The following is a 21,559-nucleotide window of genomic DNA, read 5'->3' on the forward strand; positions in this document are numbered from 1 at the left end:
TCTAATGGCATAGGTTGTTCTAAGCTTGATGACTCATGAGAGGCATGGCAGTGCTGGAGCAGGCGGCTCGGGTGATCAGGAGAGTGAGAGCTAAGGGACTGTGGCTTTCTCGGAAGAGGAAAATCAGATGTGACTAAGTCAGAAAAGACATGAAGAGGACATTCATGGGGCGTCGCCAACATGATGGGAAATCCTTGCAGTAAATCTGGGCTCTGTCCTGACTCTGCTGTCCTTTGCCGTGATCTTGGGCTATCACTTGATCTAAGTCTTTTAGGGTGTCATCATGTATCTCCTCTGAAAGGACTACTGCAAGAATAAGACAATGCAGGCACGTGTCCAACTATGGATCTGCTTGGCAGGGTATCTGAGTGTGGAACACTTAACTCAAGCTTGAGACAGGTGCAGGTGATGGAAACTCAGCAGACATGTTAGCCCTAGGAGGAATGTCCTGGACATCCAACAGGGAGAAAGGTCTTAGGCAAACAAAAGGCAAAATCCAGGCATTATGGTCTGCCCAACACTCAGAAAGCTGAGGCAGGGGGTTCACTATGAGTTTGAGGCCAGTTTGGGCTATATAGTAAATTTTAGGCCTGCCTAAACTACATAAGGAGACACTTTTAAAATAAAAGCCCAAACAAAAACCAAAACCTCAAACCACACAACAACCAAGAAAAACACAAACCAAGAGGGATAATCCAACAGTTTTAGGCATCATTGAGTCACTGAAAGCACTTTGAGATGGGACCTCTAATCCAACCACACAATAAACTCAGTGGAAGCTGCCCATGTTGAGGTCTCTCTCTATAATAATAGCTTTGGCATCTGGGGGTGGGGGAATAACTGAATTGTCAGATGTTTAAAGCTTTCCATGAAAAGCCCTGGCATAGCTGAGTTTGAAAGCTGGCTGTGTCCTCTCACTTCAGATGCAGTGTTACAACTTCAACCAAGTCTGTCAGCTAGTAGAGGAACGTGCCAATAACACCACATGCCTTCTGATCCAGTAAGCCTCTACTTCTGGACTGCAAGACACAGCCCCTGGCATCGACCTGTGTTAAGACACTACTCATCCACCCATGCAGATCCAGCACCATCGCAATGCCCAGCCCACCTTGCCAGTAGATTCAGTGCCTCTCAGGATGCACAGATAGACCATGAGCCAGGCCAGGGTGAGGCACAGCGCCGGCTCCCACTGCACTCCTCCAGTCTCCTGGATGGACGGTGAGATGTTGAGTGTTTTCCTGTACCAGAAGTACTGTGTGGACGTAGCCTTCTCACACTCCTCATCATAGCCTGTGCGGTTACTATTCAGTGGGCAGACAGACCACGGCAGGGGATCCTTTGGAATGAAGTGAGAATCAATAGAGAGGTAAGGGAGAAGCCAAGGTCTGGGTAGGACGATAGGAACTGGCTTTGGCAGCAGGCTTTACACCTCGTTCTGTATATATGGGCTAGTCTGGTTTGCTTTGGGCAACAGAGTACAGTAGAGCAAAGGCTTCCTGGCCTAGACCTTCAGGGTCCTTGTAGTTGTAGGCTGGAGAGAGGACTCACTAGTTAAGAGTACTGGCTGTTCTTCCAGAGGACCCAGGTTAGAGTCTCAGCGCCTACATGACAGCTTACAACCACCTGTACCTTTAGTCTCAGGGGTATTAACACCCTCTCTTGGCCTCTGCAGGCACCAGGCATGTATGTGGTACACAGACATACATACAGACAAAACACCCATACACATAAACTAAATAAGATACAATTCAAAAAGAGGCAAAAAAAAAATGAGCTGTGAGGATACTTGGATGAGATTCTTGGAACGGTGAGTTCATTTGGATGGGGAGGTCACAGGAAGGAGACACTGGTGAGAACCAGCAGCCAAATCACAGAAGCCCTCATGGACTGCAAAGCTCCATGCTTTTGCAAAGCAAAGCTCGGTTGCCTTGCCTAGCCAACAGAACATGTAGTCCATTCTCAGCCCACCCCACCATGAGGACACTCTAACCCACTCTGTTTCACATATTTGGCTGCAAACCTGAGGATACCTCGACTGTACCCAAGATCTCAGGGATCTTTTGCTTAGGATGAGCTGAATATCAGGCTTTTAATGTACATGCTGCACGAAGAAGCTCCAGGTTATGTGAAAATTGGTTCAATGGAACAACTGAGAAACTCAAAGTTCTTCTCTCCCCTCATCTGCATCAGAAGGGAAAGATAGCATCTCTACATCTGCATGGCCGGAGGCACTTGCTGAAAAGGAGTCCCCCCTCCCCATCCCGTGAAGTTGAGTCTTGTAAAGCAGCTTGTAGCTTGCAGGACTGGACAACGCTCTCGGCTGTGATGAGCATGTGAGTGTAGACTCATGTGTACCAAGGACATGCCTGGCTCATAGCAAGTGTAAGTGAAGGTCTGCTGTGTCATTACCCTGTGACCTTGGGAGAGAGTTCATTGGGGTGTGGGTAAGGGGAAGTCCACCAACCTGTGATGTATAGAATGTATATAGATAGTAAGTGGGTTTTTCTAGATCCTTCTTTTCTTTTTCCATCTGGGAAAAGGCTGAGATGGAGGCAGATGCTAGAAGGAGAGTTGGGGCAGCGGAATAGGGTCTCTGAGAGTGGAAGGTTGATAATGGGGAGAACTAACGTGAATGATGGAGAGGAAGAGCTCTTATCTCTGTACAAAGGCCAGCTCTCAGTGTGGAGCCGTTGTTCTTCTAGTTATTTCCCACAAGGCCTGCCTAGGCCCTTCCAGAGTATCAGTGATAAGAATCTGGATAATGCACTGTTTAAAATGCTTGTTATTGGAAATAGCTCCTGTTGGCCAGGCAGTGGTGGCTCACACATTTAATTGCAGCACTTGGGAGGCAGAAGCAGGCAGATCTCTGTGAGTTCGAGGCCAGCCTGATCTACAGAGTGAGTTCCAGGACGACCAGTGCTACACAAAGAAAATACTGTCTCTAAAGACAGAAACAAAACAACACAACACAACAAAAACAAACAAACAAAGAAAGAAAGATGGAAAGAAAGAGAGAGATAGAAAGAGAGAAAGAAAGAGAGATAGAGAGAAAGAAAGAAAGAAAGAAAGAAAGAAAGAAAGAAAGAAAGAAAGAAAGAAAGAAAGGAGGAAGGGAAAAAAGAAAGAAGAGGAGGGGTGAGGTGAAGACAGGACAGGAGGATGAGCAACCATTTCAGACTTACTGGATGTCATCCCCATAAGACCTTGCCCCAGATTCTCTGAGTCTGTCATGAGACGGTTTGTTCTGTTTTCAGGACACTTCCTGCAGATATTGCAGTGGAAGCTGTGGAACTTCTCTGGAGAACTGTGCACACACACACACAGATGCATAGTGTGTCCTTACATTGTGACAAGTAGTGGATCCAAGTTGTCCCCACTTGGTTCCAGCTGTGTGACCTCTCCCACCGTCTCCCCTCACTGAGAGAGCTCCTACAGGCTGGTGTTCTTATCCTCAACCAGCTCCCCACCTGCCCACAAATCTTCTGCCCTTGTTCAGTCTGCTCTGAACAGAGCTCACCTGGAAGGAGTGGAAGAGGTACCAGAAGCCCCAGGCGTTGATGACATTGTAGTACATGGCGAGGAAAAAGGACACCACCACACTGGCAACACCTGTGAGCAAGCAGAAGGGCCAAGCTGAAGATCGAATGTTTGTGACTTAGCCAGTGGCACTTGAATGACAGGCCTCTGGTGACATCCCAGGAGAGGATCCCTTTTCCTTAAGGTTTCATTAGCCCTGACATCACACCTATGACTTCTACCTGGGGTTATTCCCCCTAACCTCTGATCATCTGAGACAGGAGACTAAGGGCAGTTTTCTGACATGTAAGTGTCAGGTCCTGGGTTCAGTACTTTGTGTGCCTTTGGTAGTCACAGCAGTATTGTCCTCCTTTCAAAGAATAAAGTGAAGCTCAGAGCTTGTCAAAAGCCACCCAGTAGAGCTATGGAGAGGTTCCAGCCATAGGCCTAATATGATACTTGCTCCTTTTGGAGGCTGAGTCACTGCACCCAAGCCATCCATGTAGCAAAAGGGTGAGATTGGGACAGGACAACTCCTGCCCTCCAGCCTGCTCTGACCTAGGAGGGTCCCACAGAGGCACTGTGAACAAGGGAGGATTTGCTGTCAGGTTCCTATAAAGTGGACTCACGCTGGCCCTCAGGAGTATCATCCCCAGTCTTTGTCATCCCACATATAAGCTAGACAGAGTTGCTGGCCTTGGGTTTGCTGAACTATACTGTTAGCTTTCTGTCTAAGCTCCGCCCCTCAGTTACCTGGCAACAACCAGGTAGGCCTGACTCACTATAAAAGGGGCTGCTTGCCTCCCCTCTCTTGTTTCTCTCCTGCTCTTTCTCTGCTTCCCTTCCCTCCTCTCTCTCCATGTGTTCACGGCCAGCCTCTACTCCTCTAATCCTCTACTTCTCTATTCTGTTCCCCTCTGCCTTTCTCTGCCTCTACTGCCCTCTCCATTCCCCTCCTCAAGCCCTGAAAACACTCTATTCTCTACTATACCGTCGTGTGGCTGGTCCCTCAGGAGGAAGGGATGCCTTGGCATGGGCCCGCTGAGGCACCCCGTCCCCCCATCCTTCACCATACCTCCATAGAACATATCCCTCCTCTCTTTATCTTTTTATAAACACATCATATACCAGTATCAAAGTCATTATATAGCAGCTCTCTCCCCCCCCACTGGGAGTTCAGGCCAGGAAGTGCGGGTTAGTGTCCAAGAGGCCAGGCAGCCTTCATTGTGTTCCAGATGTGCAGCATACTGTGCTACCTCAGCATACTCTATGGTGGCCTTCACAGCTCTTCACAGTGAGGAGGCAGTTTGAAGATGACTCCTAATGTCTCTGACATATTTTTTCCATAGCCGCACCAGGCAGGTCACAGCAAATTGACCCCTCTCCATTCCTGACCCATTAGCCTTCCTGCCTGCTCCCCTTTCTGGGGCATGAAGGTTCACAGAACATCTATGGCCACTGATGGCCCCGAGTCCTGGACTTTTACGAAGCAGGAGAGGCACATCCTGGAGGTGCCAGGGAACAGTGACTGAAGGTCATTCTGGAAGGGTGCACACCTGGTATGTATAAGTGTCTTGGCTTCTGAACACAGGCGTCATTTATGGTGCCTCACAGCTCCTATATGGTGTGAAATGAAATGGGCTCACACACTGTCATGTCAGTACCAGACACACATTAAACAGGGGGCAGTTGTTTACATTCCCAGATGATAGATGGCTGGGATTGAATAAATGTTTCTGTGTCAAGAGCTATGTCCAACCATCCACAGAATTTCAACTGAGGTCCAGAGAGGAGACACCCTGAGGTGGGAGTTTCCCAAGAGGCTGCATGTAGGAGTCAGAATCCAGGGCCCTCTCTGCCCAAGTGCCATGGCAGCCCTCCCTGAGCTGTCAGTTCACCCAGGCACAGGTCCTGCTCATGAGCAACAACCTGCACACCTGTGATGCCCAGGAACATGAATCTGTTGGGAACTGAAAAACTATCCCACATACCGACACCGCTCAGGTAGGGGCTGATGGTCCTCCAGGCACCAATGCTGCCCTGCCGCATGCGCTGCCCCACGGCCAGCTCCAGGTACAAGAGTGGTATCCCCTCCACAATGAGCATGATGATGTAGGGGACCAGGAAACTCCCTGTGGACAGGAGCATCACGGTCAGTGAGGCCCGATGGGCTTTCCCCCTGTACAACTGCTTCTACCACCTGACTTTCCCCACCCAGTCCTCCCTCTACCCCATCCTCTCCCCTCAGACCTTCCCACTGAACCTCCACTCTTCTGCCCATGTCTTTCTCCTTCCACACACCCGTCCCTCCATGATTCCTCTCACTATACATCAGTCCACCCATCTATCAGACCATTGATTCATTTATCCATTCCCCCGTCCATCTGTTTGTCTGTCTATCCATTTGTCTGTTCCCTTCTTTTCTTCCTTCTCTCCCTACAACTGTCTACACATCAATCTGTTTACCTATTTTAGGAAGGCTATGTTCCTACAAGCTGTATGGAGTAATAGTCCAAACCTCAGAGGTTATAAACTAATCTTTTTTTTTTTTCCAAAAATGTCAAACAGTATCCACAGCAGGCCTAGCGAGTCCCACGGCCAGCTTGTCTCTGTGACAGGACTTGAGTAGTGTTTGGAGTCAGGTGGGACTCCAAGGCCTGGTGCTGAGTGGGAATGGGGACATTTTTCACACTTTCCAGCAGTCATTTCCATCACTCTCTCAACCCCCCAATAACACATTTCAGGCAAATGAGCTCTGTCATTCTTCTTCAAACACATTAAAACAATTGAAAATTCAGGAACAGATAAATTAAATGCAATCTATATTATAAATTTTATACAAAAAATATGAAAGCGGATCACAGACCTGTATTTACTATCTAGAGCTTAAAATTTAAAGGACAGGAGAAATCCTTAAAACTTCAGGTTAGGCAAAGATGTTTTAAATGCAAAAGCAACCACATCATGTTTGGAAGGCAATGCTGATAAATTGAACTACATTACACGTTTCCCCTTTTGAACAACACTTAAAAGAACAAAAGACCAACTTCAGACTTGGAGAAAATATATATAAAACACACACCACAGAAATGAGGCTTTTAGGCTGGAGAGATGGCTCAGCGGTTAAGAGCACTGACTGCTCTTCCAGAGGTCCTGAGTTCAAATCCCAGCAACCACATGGTGGCTCACAACCATCCGTAATGAGATTGGATGCCCTCTTCTGGTGTGTCTGAAGACAGCTACAGTGTACTCATCAATACAATAAATAAATAAATATTTAAAAAAAAAAAAAAAAAAAAAGAAATGAGGCTTTTATAGAGGAATATCAAAAAAACTGACACACATCCCACTAAATAACACACTGTGGTGTACTCATGTTGCACCTCAGAATACACGAGATTGGGTCTTTTACAAAGAATAGAAATGCTCTCTGGAGAAAGCACCACAGCAGAGCACAGTGCTGGCTTTGAGTGAATACTTTCTTAGTGAAGGCAGGCACAGCAGGGGGCAGTAGTGAGACGTGAGCTCAGTTTTTATAACAAACTTTACTTCTGTGATTACTACAATCTGTGCTGCAAGCCAGAACCCTAATAACTTAATCACCTTGAAATATCCTAATAACCCAATCACTTTGAAATATCCTACCTCTGAACACTATTGAGTGGGGACCAGGTTTCTAACACATGAACAGAATAGTCTCTGCAAGTGGCAAATGGCCTCATCAGGAGATATTAAAAACTAGAACTCACTAGGAAGGTGCACATTTTTACAACAATGAGATAAGAGAAATGTACTGCATATTAATATAAAAATATTTTGCAAGTGGTTTGAAATAAGTCTCCTGACCAACCCTCTTCCAAATGCACTACTCCCATGCCTCTTTGATTTAAAAATTCTGATGTCCAAGGAGACTTTGGCAAGAGAGAGAAAGAACCTTCAAGAAGCATACTTGGTGAATTAAATATGGTTACTATGCTTCAATGCTCCTAAAAAGAGGGGACCTCTCTCTTCCAACTCTCAGAGTCTAGGCCTTGGAAAGAGCTTTGTCCATCAGAATATGGTTTGTTTTTTGTTTTTTTTTTGTCTTTGTTTTTTGTTTTGTTTTTAAAAAGACATTTGTGTTCCCAGCACTTGGGAGGCAGAGGCAGGCGGATTTCTGAGTTCGAGGCCAGCCTGGTCTACAGAGTGAGTTCCAGGACAGCCAGGACTATACAGAGAAACCCTGTCTCGAAAAAAACAAAAATAAAATAAAATAAAATAAAAAGACATTTGTGTTCCAAAGCCTTGCAGTTTTTCATTCCCATGGAGTATGGCCAGTGGACAATATATATGGGAGTCCTTCCAGGATAAGAGACCACATGGTAGAGAATTCTGGGTCCCTACCTCAAATGCTAAATGTGTACGGCCTGTAGTCACAGGAGCGGAGCCAGATGAAGAACAACTATTTTGGTTCCACACTGTATGACATGACTATTGTTGCTATAAGTCACTACTCAGTCCCCCTTCTCAGTACTTCCACTTGGGGTCCATAAAAGTAAGGTTCTCTGACTCCCAATGTAGTTCACAAAACCAGGACATTTACTATACAGACTTCCTAAAATTTTACCAGTTTCCAAGAGTAGGACCCAGTATGAAGTCAGATCTTCAGATCTGGTCTTAAGGTCTCCTAGTTTGTTTGTTTGTTGTTTGTTTGTTTTTGTTTCATGAATTTGATGCTTTGGAAGTTTACCAGAGAGTTATTTTGTGGAATGCGTCTCATCTGAGGTTCTGGCTGAAACACTGAAGTGACCTGATGTTCTCCTTCAGAGGTACAAGATGTCCATTTCTTTCTTCTTGGCAATGTTGACTTTATTCGCATAGTTTACTAGCATAGCTGCTAGGTGTCTCTGCTGAACTTAACTCGTCCCTTTGAGACAATAAAGTACTTTGAAGAAGACACTTTTTGTTTTTGTTTTAGAACATGGTTTCATTATTATAGCATAGGCTGGCATCTTCCCACCTCAGCCTCCCAAACTCTGCATTGCGGGCACTGCACCCGACTTGGAGAATTTTGGGACCAGTTAGCTAGAACATTCTTATTCTTTTGTGTGGTCATTTTACACAAACCAATCATCCTTACCTAAAACAGTGATTGGTGCATTAGTTATATTTTATAATTCCTCTGCCTCTCCTATAGTCTGTCAAGTGAGTTGCCATGTACGGCAGATAACCAGAGGACACGTGATCATTTTTTTGTCAACATCTCTGCCACCTGTACTTCTGTGTTAGCTTGGGTGAGTGGTACACTTAGTAACAGGATAACTGGGAAGAGGTGGCATGATTCTTAGTCCTTACTTCCCTGAAACCTGCCAAAAGATCTCCACCAGTATTGTATCAGACAGCACTACATCTCCACACTGGTCTTTTGGCCCCCAGCTTATAGGTGTCTCCCTGGTTTTGTCGGAGACTGTGGTACTTTATCTCTCAGTCCCTTACCTGGTTAAACACTCTTTTCTTGTTCCTTATACTTGAGATACAGTCTGTGCTCCATTGTTGGTGTCTGAGGACGTCTTTCCCTCTGTGGTCACTGCTCCCTGACTCAGAGCCCCAAGTACCTTCACCTGTCCCCCTTTCCCATTTTCTGCACATCTGGCTTCCTTGGAGGCTTCCCTCTCCGCCTCTTACTCTGCAAGACTTACTTTTAAGGTCATGAGCTACATGAAAATGCAGAAGGCACCATAGTCTCCTGCTAGCTGTCTTCTTACCACTGAGGAAGATTATACCCTTACTTAGCTCCGCACGACACTGGGAAGCTGGAGCCCAGGGAGTAGCTGGTGACTGCAGGTTAGCATCTTTCAGGTCTTACTGGACCTTTCACACATGCCATGTCCCCCCAAGTCACCTCTTCAAATACTAAGGTTGGATCTTCATCTTCAGTCTCATAGCTCCTGCTCTTGAGGCAACTGTCATCATACTGTTCACAGCTATGCTATCCCCAGACTTCTAAGCTACCCACTGAGGACAGAGAGGTAGACTCTATCTGGATTACCACTGTCCTTTAGCTCTTAACAAAGAGTCTGTCAAGGAGCAGGTCCTCAACAGGTTCTTGGTGGTAATGGCTCTACACTAATGACTGTATTTAGAGGGGTAGGTAATAAAGATATTACTGGAGGAAAATATTGGGAATGTCTTGAAAGCTATTCATATTGCTAATAACAGAGCATCTAAAGAACTCACATAGGGGACAGTAAGATGGCTTAGTAGGTGAAAGTGCTTGTAACCAAGCCTGATGACCTGAGTTTGAGTCCTCGGACACAGGTAGTGGAGAGAACTGAGTCTCAAAAGGCAGCCTCTCATCGCTACACAAACAAAATAAACAGCCTAAAAATTCACATAGAACTTTTAAATCTCCTTTGCATTGGATCAGACACAGAAAATCTATCCATAAGAATAGGCAGTCCGAGGGACTCTGAACATATGATAAGACACTGTAGATCAACACAAAAGACCAGCATGTTAGAACAAATGTCACCCTCTAAGATAGACTCGCTGTGAGAAAGAGAACAGGCAGGGTTTATGTTTCTTGGGTATCATCAGTAATGATGGTGAACAGTGCAGAAGAAAACGATTTTATAAAGATAAAAAAGTAGCTGGGTGGTGCAAATGCCTTCATCTCCAGCACTCAGGAAGCAGAGGCTGATGGATCTCCGAGAGTTCAAGGCCAGCCTGGTCTACAGAATGAGCTCCAAGACAGACAGGGCTACACAGAGAAACCCTGTCTCAAATAAAATAAAATAAAATAAAATAAAATAAAATAAAATAAAATAGAGATTAAAATAAAGTATGGTGGTTGAATTTAAAGCCCAGTAGAGACAAAAGGAAAAGTACAGTTGAAATGATTAAGAAACTCACAGAAAAAGAATCAAGAGGTGGACATCGAGTGAGAACAGACAAGGCGTGACCAACAAGCTTGAGCCCTTGCTCTATCTAGAACTGAGGGAAAAAGAGCACTACAGACATAACAGTTGCAACCTGTGCATTAATAAGATTTGTAAGACAATTTCCTGATAGTGTGATTAAGATTACAGAGCATCACCTATGTTCCTGATATTTTAAGTGCCTAGGACACCTAAGAATTATAAAATTAGCTGCAGAATCCTCCTTCACAGAATTAAACATCTGAAAACAATAGAAAAAATGAATTTTGAGCAAAAGAGATTACAACCCATTCATGGTTCTAAAAGGAAGGATGGTCTAGGACTTTTGAGTCCTTTCTCTTCTTTCTTTCTTTCCTTTTTTTTTTTTTTTTGAGACAGGGTTTCTCTGTATAGCCCAGGCTGTCCTGGAACTCACTCTGTAGACCAGGCTGGCCTCGAACTCAGAAATCCGCCTGCCTCTGCTTCCCAAGTGCTGGGATTAAAGGTGTGCGCCACCATCACCTGGCTGAGTCCTTCTATTCCTGAAAGAATCACTTATTGATACGGCAGGGGATCCAGCGAAAGAACTCAATTGTGGAGTTCTGTTCTAAGGTAAGTAATCAGTAGCACATAAATAAATAAATAAATAAATAAATAAATAAATAAATAGTCAAAACAATGAAGTCTGAAGACAATATGGTTAGCCAGGTAGTGGTGGCAAATGCCATTAATCCCAGCACTTCGAAGGTAGAGGCAGGAGGATCTTTGTAAATTCAAGGCCAGTCTGGTCTACAGAGTGAGTTTCAGGACAGCTAGGGCTACACAGAAAAACCCTGTCTCAAAAAAACCAAAAAGAAATAAATAAATAATGATGATGATAATGTTGATTTCATTGGAAAAATAATATAAAAGAAAAGAAATTCATGAATAGGGAAACATGATTTTTTTTAAAAAAGATTTTTATGAGTACACTGTAGCTGTCTTCAGACACACCAGAAGAAGGGCACCAGATCCCATTACAGATGGTTGTGAGCCACCATGTAGTAGCTGGGAATTGAACTCAGGACCTCTGGAAGAGCAGTCAGTGCTCTTAACCACTGAGCCATCCCTCTAGCTCTGGAAACGATATTGATATTGATAGTAAAATCATCATTACATATATGAAATCCCAGATGATATTTTTAAAATGTACTAAGTAGAATGGGGTAAGGAACAGAGCAAGAAGCAAAGAGTACGCTGTGGTTTGAATGTGTCCCTCGAGTGCTGGAAACTCAGGTCCTTAATTCATATGGTAATGCTTTGTGGGGGTGGGACCCTGAAAGGTGATTGGATCACGGGGCACTGCAGCAGTGGATTAATGGAATAGAGATGTAGTGGCTTTGAAATAAAAGCAAGTTTTTCTAGGCAGAGTTGCCGTTTAAACATGTAAGGTTGTCATGCTATGATACAGCATTACACCAGATGCTGAGCAAGCTGTACTACGACGGTTAAGCTTCATTGTTAACTTGACTAGATTTAGACTCACTGTAGAAACGCACCTCAGGTGCGTGTGTCAGTGAGGGTGCTTCCAGAAAAATTCCAAAACATCGAGAAGGGAATATCTACCTTAAAGCTAGTGTTCTGGACTGAATAAAACAGAGAATGAAGGGGTCAGTCATGCACTTGTTCTATAAATGTGAAGATCTGAGTTTTGATCCCCAACACTCACAGAAAAAGCTAAGTAGGCCATGCCTTCCATCCCAGCACTGAGGAGACTCAAACAGTAAATCCTTGGGGCTTGCTGGCCAGCTAGTCGGACAGTCTTGGTGAGCTCCAGGTTCACTAAGCTCAGTCTCAAAAAATAAGGTAGATGGGTCGGAGATATGAACCAGTGGTTAAGAGCGCTGGCTGATCTTGTAAAGGACATGGGTTCAATTCCCAGCACTCACATGGTGGCTAACAACTATCTGTAGCTCTTGTTCCAGGGGATCCAACACTTTCTTCTGTCTTTCATGGGCACCAGGCATGTACGTGATACAGAGGCATACAGCATAATGTTAAAATAAATATTTTTAAACATCAAAAGATAAGGTGAAGAGCAATTGAGGAAGACACAGTAGTAACCTCTGACCTCTGACCTTTACATACTTGTATTGATAACACGTGAACATGCATCCCCACAATGTGCATGTGTGTGTGTGTGTGTGTGTGAGAGAGAGAGAGAGAGAGAGAGAGAGAGAGAGAGAGAGAGAGAGAGAGAGAGAGACAGAGACAGAGAGAGAGAGAAAGAGAGAGAGAGAGACAGAGGCAGAGACAGACAGAGAGAGAGAAAGAAAGACAGATATGCAAACAGATGTGGTAGTGGAGAAAACTCCTTCTGCCAGGACAGATTATAGCCTAGAGCTGTGAGTCAAAGGAACTCTTCTTTCCTTAAGTTGCCTTTGTCAGGTATTGTCATAGCAAGGAAAAAAGTGGCCTATATAGGCCTCACACTCAGGATGCTCAGCCTTTGGATTCATGAGATAAACACAAGCCTATGCTTTACAAATCACTCACTTGATGGTCATCAGTTATAACAACGTAACATTGAATGCCAATGTGTTAAATTTTTCAACTCCCCAGGATGTTATCAAAGATAACACTTCATTTTTGATACTGATAGAGGAGACACATATTTTTTCCAAAAATTTGAATTAACTATTAGTAGAGTAAAATCAGAATTAAAAACTTGTAATCATTTGAGAGGAAAAAATGCAGATATATTTTTATAAGAGATCAAAATGCAACAAACAGGAAGATAGCATAAATCATGATTTGAAATAATAGCAAATATATAGTCTGATAATGACTATAAACGGATCCAACTCTTCCACTAAAAGATCATGAGTACTCAATAATAAAAGTGTCAAACTTTAAAGCAATTAGGTTCCACAACTGGAAAATGGTTAAATGTGTTGTTACCACTTTAAATGAAGTGCCATATGAGCTATCGTGCTTTTGAGCTATTTTTTTAAAAATATGACATGACTTTGAAAGTGATTACAATGGTTTTCCCCCTTTTATCATTTCTTTCCTTCTTCCTTCTCTCTTCCTCTTTTTTCTCTTCCTCCTCTTCTTCCTCCTCCTGTTTTTTCTTTTCCTCTAAGACAGGATCTCTATATATCATTAACTGGTCTTGAACTCAAAATTTCTCTGCCTCAGCTACCTGAGTGCTGTTTATTCATCCTGCCTAGCTAGCTGCTCTGTGTGTGTGTGCATGGGTACATGTGTGTGGGTGTATGGGTGCATGTGTGTGTGCCTGTGTATATGTGTCTGTGTGATGGGGTTCACTCACATATGCCAAGGCATGTGTACAGAAGTCACATGCAAAGGTCAGAGGACACTGCTCAGGAGCTGGTTCTCTCGTTCCTTCATGTGGGTCTGGGAACTGAACTCAAGTCATCAGGTATAGAAACAAGAACCCTTATTCACTGAGCTACTTTGCTGGCCCTTAGGATAGGTCAATTTTAAAAGCAAAGCATCAAATGACATATGAAATGTGGTTCTACTTTTTAAAATAAAAATGGAAATAGCTATTATCTCTGGGTGGTAGAATCTTGGGGTTTTGTTGTTTGTGGTTGTTTTGTTTTGTTTTTGTATTAAGGATTCAACCCAGGGCCTCACTCATATTAGGTCAATGTCTTTCTACTAAGCTACATTCTAGACCGTGATTCTGTATTTTATTCTTCACCTATTTATTTTCTAGAATTTCTACTCACACAATAGGTTATTCTGGAGCATGCAAATATTTATCTATATAAATGTATCTGTGTAATTACTACAGCAGTATCCTATCTGTTTGCTGAAACCAAGAGTCTCATTGGAAGATTCTTTTCTGTGTGACATTTATCCATAGGGCCAAGTCCTTACATTGTGTCCTATCTCTTTGAGATTCAGAGTGGGGGGGGGGGGGCCACAGAGAGAGAAAGAGACAGACAGAGAGAGACAGAGAGGCACATAGAGAGACACATAGACAGAGACAGAGAGATGCATAGAGAGACACATAGAAAGACAGAGACAGAGAGCAGAGAGATACACACAGAAGGAGAGAGAAAGAGACAGACAGAGGCAGACACAGAGAGACAGAAAGAGAGAGAGGGAGAGAGAATCCAAAGTTAGTACCATACAGAAAGCCAACTCATGTTCTCAGACTCTTGGTCTCCCTCCACTTACATACCTTTGTCCTCTACAAAACCCAGAGCAATTGTGCAAGCTTATTTCCTTCCTGAGGCCTGCCCTCTCTTCATCTAAGAAGCACACTCTAGACGGCCCTGAAGCTTGCTGTGATGGGGACCACTTGACAATCCACTGTTCTGCTCAGTGCAGGACCCCATCCTGCTCCTTCATTCTCTTTATTTACCCCTCTCACTTTATTCTAGAAGTTCCCACCGGGGGTGGCATCAGGTCCGTGTTTTAGAAACAAAGCAAAAGCCTAAGTGAGGGAAACTGAAACCCAGTCTTATCCTCCCTGACTACTGCATGTAAAGCCTCCAGAGTTTCTCTTGTAGCCCTTCCTCTATAGCAATCTGCTAACACCCTCCTTTCACCCACTACCCAGCATACCCCTGACCACCATCCTGCCGTGCTTCACAGTGATGACCACGCCTCTTTCTCACTTAGCTCTGGTCTTGCCCACAAGAGTAAAAAGTGAAGGATCTTCGGGTTGAGACCCAGGGCCCTTGAGGACACACTGGGTGCTTCTCCATCTCCTCTCACCTCTCCTACCACTGCCTTGGTCTCTGCTTCAGGTGTCACAGTCACCCAGAGTTTCTGGCCATTCCCCTTAAAAGTCTGCTCTCTGTGCCTTTTGCACAGTTTGCTCTGCTTGGAGTATTTTACCCTTAGCGCTATCTGATGTGCTCATCTGATGACGTCATTGCTACAGACTTCCTAGACTCCCCCATACATCAAGCCTGTTTCAGCCTTCTTCAGTAAACAGCTCCACCTGCTCTGGGCAGAGGATGCTTCTACCTTTGCCCCCTTCTTGCCCCAGTGTAGTCTTTACCTCTGCCAGCTCCCCCATGATATAAGTCCTGCCTTGTGCTGATACTCAATGAATGTTTACGGAAAGACCCTCACCGCTTAGAACAAAATATGGGCTGGGCAGTGGTGGCACACGCTTTTAATCCCAGCACTTGGGAGGCAGAGGCAGGCAGATTTCTGAGTTTGAGGCCAGCCTGGTCTACAGAGTGAGTTCCAGGACAGCCAGAACTACACAGAGAAACCCTGTCTCGAAAAACCAAAAATAAGATAAAATAAAATAAACAAAATATGGAACATGATTACAGGCTGCAAAGAATCACATAGAGAGGTTTTTTAAAACTCTAGGTTCAAATCTAGACCAACTCAGTTAGAACTTCTGAGGGCGGGACACTGGGAATGCATGCATATGCTTTTTTGTTTGTTTGTTTGTTTGTTTTTACAGTTACTGAAGAGTATATCAGAGCTCAAGGCTAGCCTGGTCTACAGAGTGAGTTCCAGGACAGCCAGGGCTACACAGAGAAACCCTGTCTCAAAAAACAAACAAACAAACAAACAAACAAACAAACAAACAGTATATCTTGAAGGTGGAGGCTTTTCCACCAATACATAGACTCTAAGCCTTTTCATTTACCCACCCCACCACAGGTGAGAGCTGCCATCACCTGTGTTCCATCACACAGAGGAGGGACTGCTTAGTCTAGGTGCCTAGGAGGGCTGCATGGGAACTTTTGATTTGGGAAGGAAGAGGTTTCCGGGGGAGGATAAGGAGGTGAAATACACAGAGTAGAGGGAGGACAGTAGACACTGTAGTGTGTCCTCAGAGAAGAGCAGAAAAGGGAGGAGGCTGGAGTAAAGGGGATACAGAACCTTTAAAGGAGAGCCCAGAAGACACCCAGACTCTTGGTCAGACTCCCTCCAATGTCCATCTGAAGCCCTGTCTGAGAGTACCACAAGAGGAAGCCTTTATACAGAAGCCACAGAGTCCTGTAGAACAAGTCCCATTTGGAGACAGGGGTCGTGACTCCTTCTGAAGTTACCTGGGCATGCTTTCCATCTGTAACAAACAGGGCCAGCTCTAGGAGTACTGTGCAACTAATTTGAACATCTGTAGAGAATGTTCTACAGCATGATTGCCAGAAGTCCAGTACAATAGATTGTCACTAGGACTGATGCTGAAGACACTGGGCAAGAGCAGCTGAGGTCCTCGACACCCCAGACCACAACATAGGGGTTAGCACCTGGAAGCTCATTCTGGAAATTATATGTGTTAACTAGAAGCTTAATGCCTGACCTCTGACACTTAGATTCTCTTCCACCCAGAACTATAGAAACAGCACAAGACACAGCCCGAATATGCATGCACACACCCTAAGCGAACACTGTAGAGTAATCCCCTGTCCATCCCTGGACTCTTTGGTATTCACCATGCGACCGTGCCCAGTCCTCACCTCTTTCCAGGCTGGCAACCTGGGAGTGTGTGGCATTCTGGAGCCAGCCACAGTGGGGACGTTTATACCAGGACGGAAAGCAAATGCTCTGACTTGAGAGCCAATATGGCAGGCCAAGCCCCAGCAGCAGATATAATGGGGATATTTGAATAACCCTGACCCTTCTTCCACAGTATGCTCTGTAGACTGGTCTCAATAGACCTGTTTTAAAAAATGTCAGATCTCAGGTCTCTGAGGGTAATCCATTCGAGATGTAACATTTTGAGCAGTTAGGGTTAGCAGACTTTTTTTTGTTTTTTTTTTTGTTTTTTTTTTTGTTTTTGTTTTTGTTTTTCGAGACAGGGTTTCTCTGTGTAGCTCTGGCTGTCCTGGAACTCACTCTGTAGACCAGGCTGGCTCGAACTCAGAAATCCTCCTGCCTCTGCCTCCCAAGTGCTGGGATTAAAGGCGTGCGCCACCACCGCCCGGCTAGGGTTAGCAGACTTAAGGGGGCTAAAAGAACTCACTTCCTGTTCCAGAGGGAAATGAGGGTTTTGAAGAAGAATGGAACACTGCTGACTCTTGAGAATAGCATTGCTCTCTAAAGGGTCAGGTCCCTCCGATTTCCCCCACATCATCAAGAGAATAATTAAGAGGGTGGAAACCAATAATCCATATTTTCTCCAGCCACATAACTGCTTTATTTCTTCCATGCATTTTACATGCTCGAATAACACATACATGTGTGCACACATGCATTTGAACATGTGTGCACACACAGGTACACGCACATGTACACACACAGACACGTATGCACACAAACACACACACATTTATGTAAGCTGTTGGTGAGTGAATTTTTTCTCACATTGGTGTTCAGCACATTGGCATCCCAGAAGGAATTAACACCTTAGACTTTGGTCTGCTGACTTTTCTGAAAAGGAGATTTTGTAAAATTCCTCGCCATCCGATTCGGTTTTGTGTTTTGTCTTTGGCGCAGGGTTGGGCTGGGAGGTAGAGCTGCTCAGAGAAGGGTGACACCTGGGACATAATCTTCAGAACTGACCGTCTTTGTTCAGGACTGGCTGCAGGGAGCAGTCACAACAGAACCCTTCAGAAACGATCCTAATCTGTCGGATTCTGGGAGGTATTTTGGCAGTTTATCAACAAGCCCCTTGTTGACTCGTCTGATTACGTCTGTATACTCTAGATGCTAGGGCGGTGCTTCTCAACCTTCCTACACTTAATCGTGCTGTGGTGACCCCCAACCATAAGATTGTTTTTGTTGTTACTTCATAACTGTAATTTTGCTACTGTTATGAGTCACAATGTAAACATGTTTGGAGACAGAGGCTTGTTAAAGGGTTTCAACCCACAGGTTGAGAAGCTACTCTAGAGTCTTTCTTGTGTTGCTCCACAGATGCTAAGGATGAGTTTAGATCACCTGGGTTTGGGGTGATATTAATAACTTGTCAATTGACAACTATAGAACCAGAGTGGGTGGAAGTGCCACCAGCATCCCTCATTGTTGACGGAGTGTGTGTGTGTGTGCACATGTATTAGTGGAAGTCTGAAGTTGATGGTGAACATCTTACGTCTTCAGTAATACACATTATTTACTGAAGTAAGTAAGGCCTCTCAGTTGAACTCAGAGTTCGCTGATGGGCTAGTCTACCCTACCCAGCTCGCTCTAAAGATCTTGTTTCTGCTTCCTAAGTACAGATCCTTACATCTGCCAGATGTTTACCCGGATTCTGGGTATGCAAACTTTGATCCTCATGGTTGTCCTGTAAGTGCTTTATCCACTGAGCCATCGTCCCAGCCTGAAACTACAGTTTTTCACTGCAGGTCTTGCTTATTCACTCAGTAAGTTTATATGGAGTGCTTTCTCTGCCTTCACTGCACTGGAGGATTGGATGAGCAGAGTGAGAGAAAAATTCTAAAGCTCCCAGTGTTTGTGACCGATTGCTCATTTGACCTCACAGGTAAGGAGAGTCAGAAAGACCAGCAGGGGAGGGGAGCATGGAAGTTCTCCAGGTAAAGAGCAGCACAAAGTGGGAGGAGCTACCTAGTGGGTAGTCGGGTATTTAACCCGTGGTGGTTGAGGCAGGGAAGAGCTTAGGAACTGGGCTGAAGATGAACTGCATAGACAGATGTGGAAATACCAACTGAGAGGTGGTCAAATGTCTAGTGTGCCAGGACAAACAGTTTAGTTTTTGTTCTGGACACATTTGCTATCCATCTAACCTGCAAGTACGCCCTCTCATTTACTCTACCCTCAGTCCCAGGCCCTGGCTCTCCAGCTAAACAACTGTACCAAGCCCAAGATTTCCTTTGGTTTCTTCTTCCAGTTATCTTGAAGGTTTCCTTGTATATATTCAACTTCAAAACCATCTGGCCTCACGTGTGCTACCTGAAGACTGTCCAGGTGATGGTGCCATTATAAACAAGGGATGAAGCAGTCAGGTGACAGTGTGGTTTCCCTGGCCTGGTGGTTGGGAGCTATGGACCCAGGATAAGGATGGTATTGAGGCAGACGTACTAAGCACACAAAGATGTGAAAATCTGCCTCTGACAAGTAATTCTTTCTAAAGCCAGTTATGAAGCACTAGAAGCACGTGAGAGCACATGCCCTCTGCATAGGGCACACTTGAGTATTTCAAATGAAAATAAACCAGAGAATTAAGAATGCACCGTTTCTTTAAATCTATAGATTAGCCTTGTGTTGAATTGATTTTGATCTGGTTAGAGTGACAGGAGGAGGGAGGGTCAGATTTTCTTTAACAAGTTAAAGTTTGTAATACACTAATTTAGTATTTTTCACTGTCCCTATAGCGAGAAATAATGTGCTGATTAGCTCTCCCTCCCCCACCCCCCACCTGCTATTAGATTTCTCCTCCCACGTATACACAAACATGCTGTTAGGTAAATAAGAACCACCCAGAGAACTATTGATAACATTTTAAAATACGTTTTAAATTCTCTGTTCTCTGCATGGTTTTAAGCCCAACTGCTTAAAAATGTTACACAGTTTTGAATCTGACTTCACCTCGATGCACTTTTTTTTTCTTTTTCTTTCTTTTTTTTTGTTTTTTTGTTTTTGTTTTGTTTTGTTTTTCGAGACAGGGTTTCTCTGTGTAGCCCTGGCTGTCCTGGAACTCACTCTGTAGACCAGGCTGGCCTCGAACTCAGAAATCCACCTGCCTCTGCCTCTGCCTCCCAAGTGCTGGGATTAAAGGCGTGTGCCACCACCACCCGGCCCACTGCACTTATCATATGATAAAACTATTAAGATAAAATTTTATTAAAACTTTACCTTTATAGCTGCCAAGAGCACCACGGTGTGGATGCTGCACAACTCACTGAACCGATCTTTTTTTCGGAAGGGCTTAGCAAGTCTCTCACATTTTGATCTTATTAAAAGACAGTGGCCATGTTATTTTCTCTGCCTGTTAGTATGCTGCTTTTTCCTTTACATGAGGTTTTAGGAAATGGAATTTAAGAGGGAGGTTTTTATGCTGAGACTTACTTCCTTCATGCCGTACTGAGCCCAGATCGGTACTTGGACTTCGGAAGGTCCCAGTCCCTGAGTTCTCAGCTCTTTTCTCTGAGAGTTGTCGGTCCCACCCCTCATCCCCAGTTTCTCCCCTAGGTCAGAGGAAACATTTATAAAAACAAAACAGCAGACCCAAGAAACAAATTCTCTGGGTATGGAATTATTTGTTTTTTTTCCCTCCTGTGATTCCAAGCGCAAACCAAGTCTTCCCATCTATAAACCAATCTTTTTTATGAAGAAAAAAAAAGTCGCTCACGATCCTTTTGACTTGCGTTTCAACTTGCGGTTTGGGAACTTAAATTTCAGATCTGCAAGTTGCATGACAGGTTCCTGTTAAACAGTTTACCGCTCACTTTTACACCTCTGGGGAGGGGTGACGCACCTATCCATCCGGGACAGCAGCTTCCCGGCGGCCGCTGCCCTGCACCTGCTGGAACCACCATTCGGACTCAGGACCGCGAGGGTCAGTTTCTTAGGGCGAAAGTCCCCGTGCTGCAGCGTCCTCTGCCATAGGGGTCACCCGCCCTTGAAGCGCGCGGGACCACTTTGCTGAGCTGGGGTGCTCGGGACAGAACGCCACCTTGAGCTGAGGCTCGCCGGACCGAGCGCCACCGCCACTCGGGGTTCAGGCACCCGACGGGTCCCGCGTGTCCACACTCACCTCCGCCGTACATCTGGCACAGGTAGGGGAAGCGCCACACGTTGCCCAAGCCCACGGCGTAGGAGATACAGGCGAACACGAACTGCAGCGGATTGCCCCATTGAGGCCGTGCCTTCTCCATGTCCCGCGCTTGCTCCTCGGCTTGGCCTGGTCTCTGGCCGCTGCTCGCCCGCCTTTTAATTGCTAATCTCATTAACGCGCACGAGAGGGGCGAGGCCGGTAAGTGGGGAGCGGTGAGCCCCACCCTGCCTAGCCTCGGCGGGGAAGGCGCCCCTACTTGGCACCGTGTGTGGACTTCAGAGCTCGGGGAAAGGATCACGTTTCTTCAACTTCTTCCTGATTAATCGATGACAATACTATATGCCTGGCACTGCTGTGCAACGGGAAAACACAGCACCCCCTCCCTTCCAGGGTTCACATACAGGTGGCGGGAACGTTTAAATACTACGAGGTGACTTGTTCTTAACTTCTTTTGACTCACTGGGGGGGTAATTTCATTTGA

The 21,559-nt window shown here is 45.0% G+C and overlaps 1 protein-coding gene across 1 annotated transcript; it reads right to left on the bottom strand.

Moving 5' to 3' along the window:
• Window positions 1–1,063: 1,063 nt before the first annotated feature.
• Slc6a20 (solute carrier family 6 member 20) lies at window positions 1,064–21,301 on the bottom strand. Its single transcript, XM_028781796.1, has 4 exons — window positions 21,058–21,301; window positions 5,508–5,648; window positions 3,518–3,609; window positions 1,064–1,336 (listed from the first exon to the last, which is right to left on the bottom strand). The coding sequence occupies exons 1-4, from the start codon at window positions 21,248–21,250 to the stop codon at window positions 1,064–1,066; spliced, it is 699 nt and encodes a 232-aa protein (XP_028637629.1). The 5' UTR covers window positions 21,251–21,301.
• Between the last annotated feature and the right edge of the window lie 258 nt (window positions 21,302–21,559).

This window comes from Grammomys surdaster, unplaced genomic scaffold (genome assembly GCF_004785775.1).
Source record: "Grammomys surdaster isolate TR1022 unplaced genomic scaffold, NIH_TR_1.0 546, whole genome shotgun sequence".
In the NCBI taxonomy this organism is placed as follows: Eukaryota; Metazoa; Chordata; class Mammalia; order Rodentia; family Muridae; genus Grammomys; species Grammomys surdaster.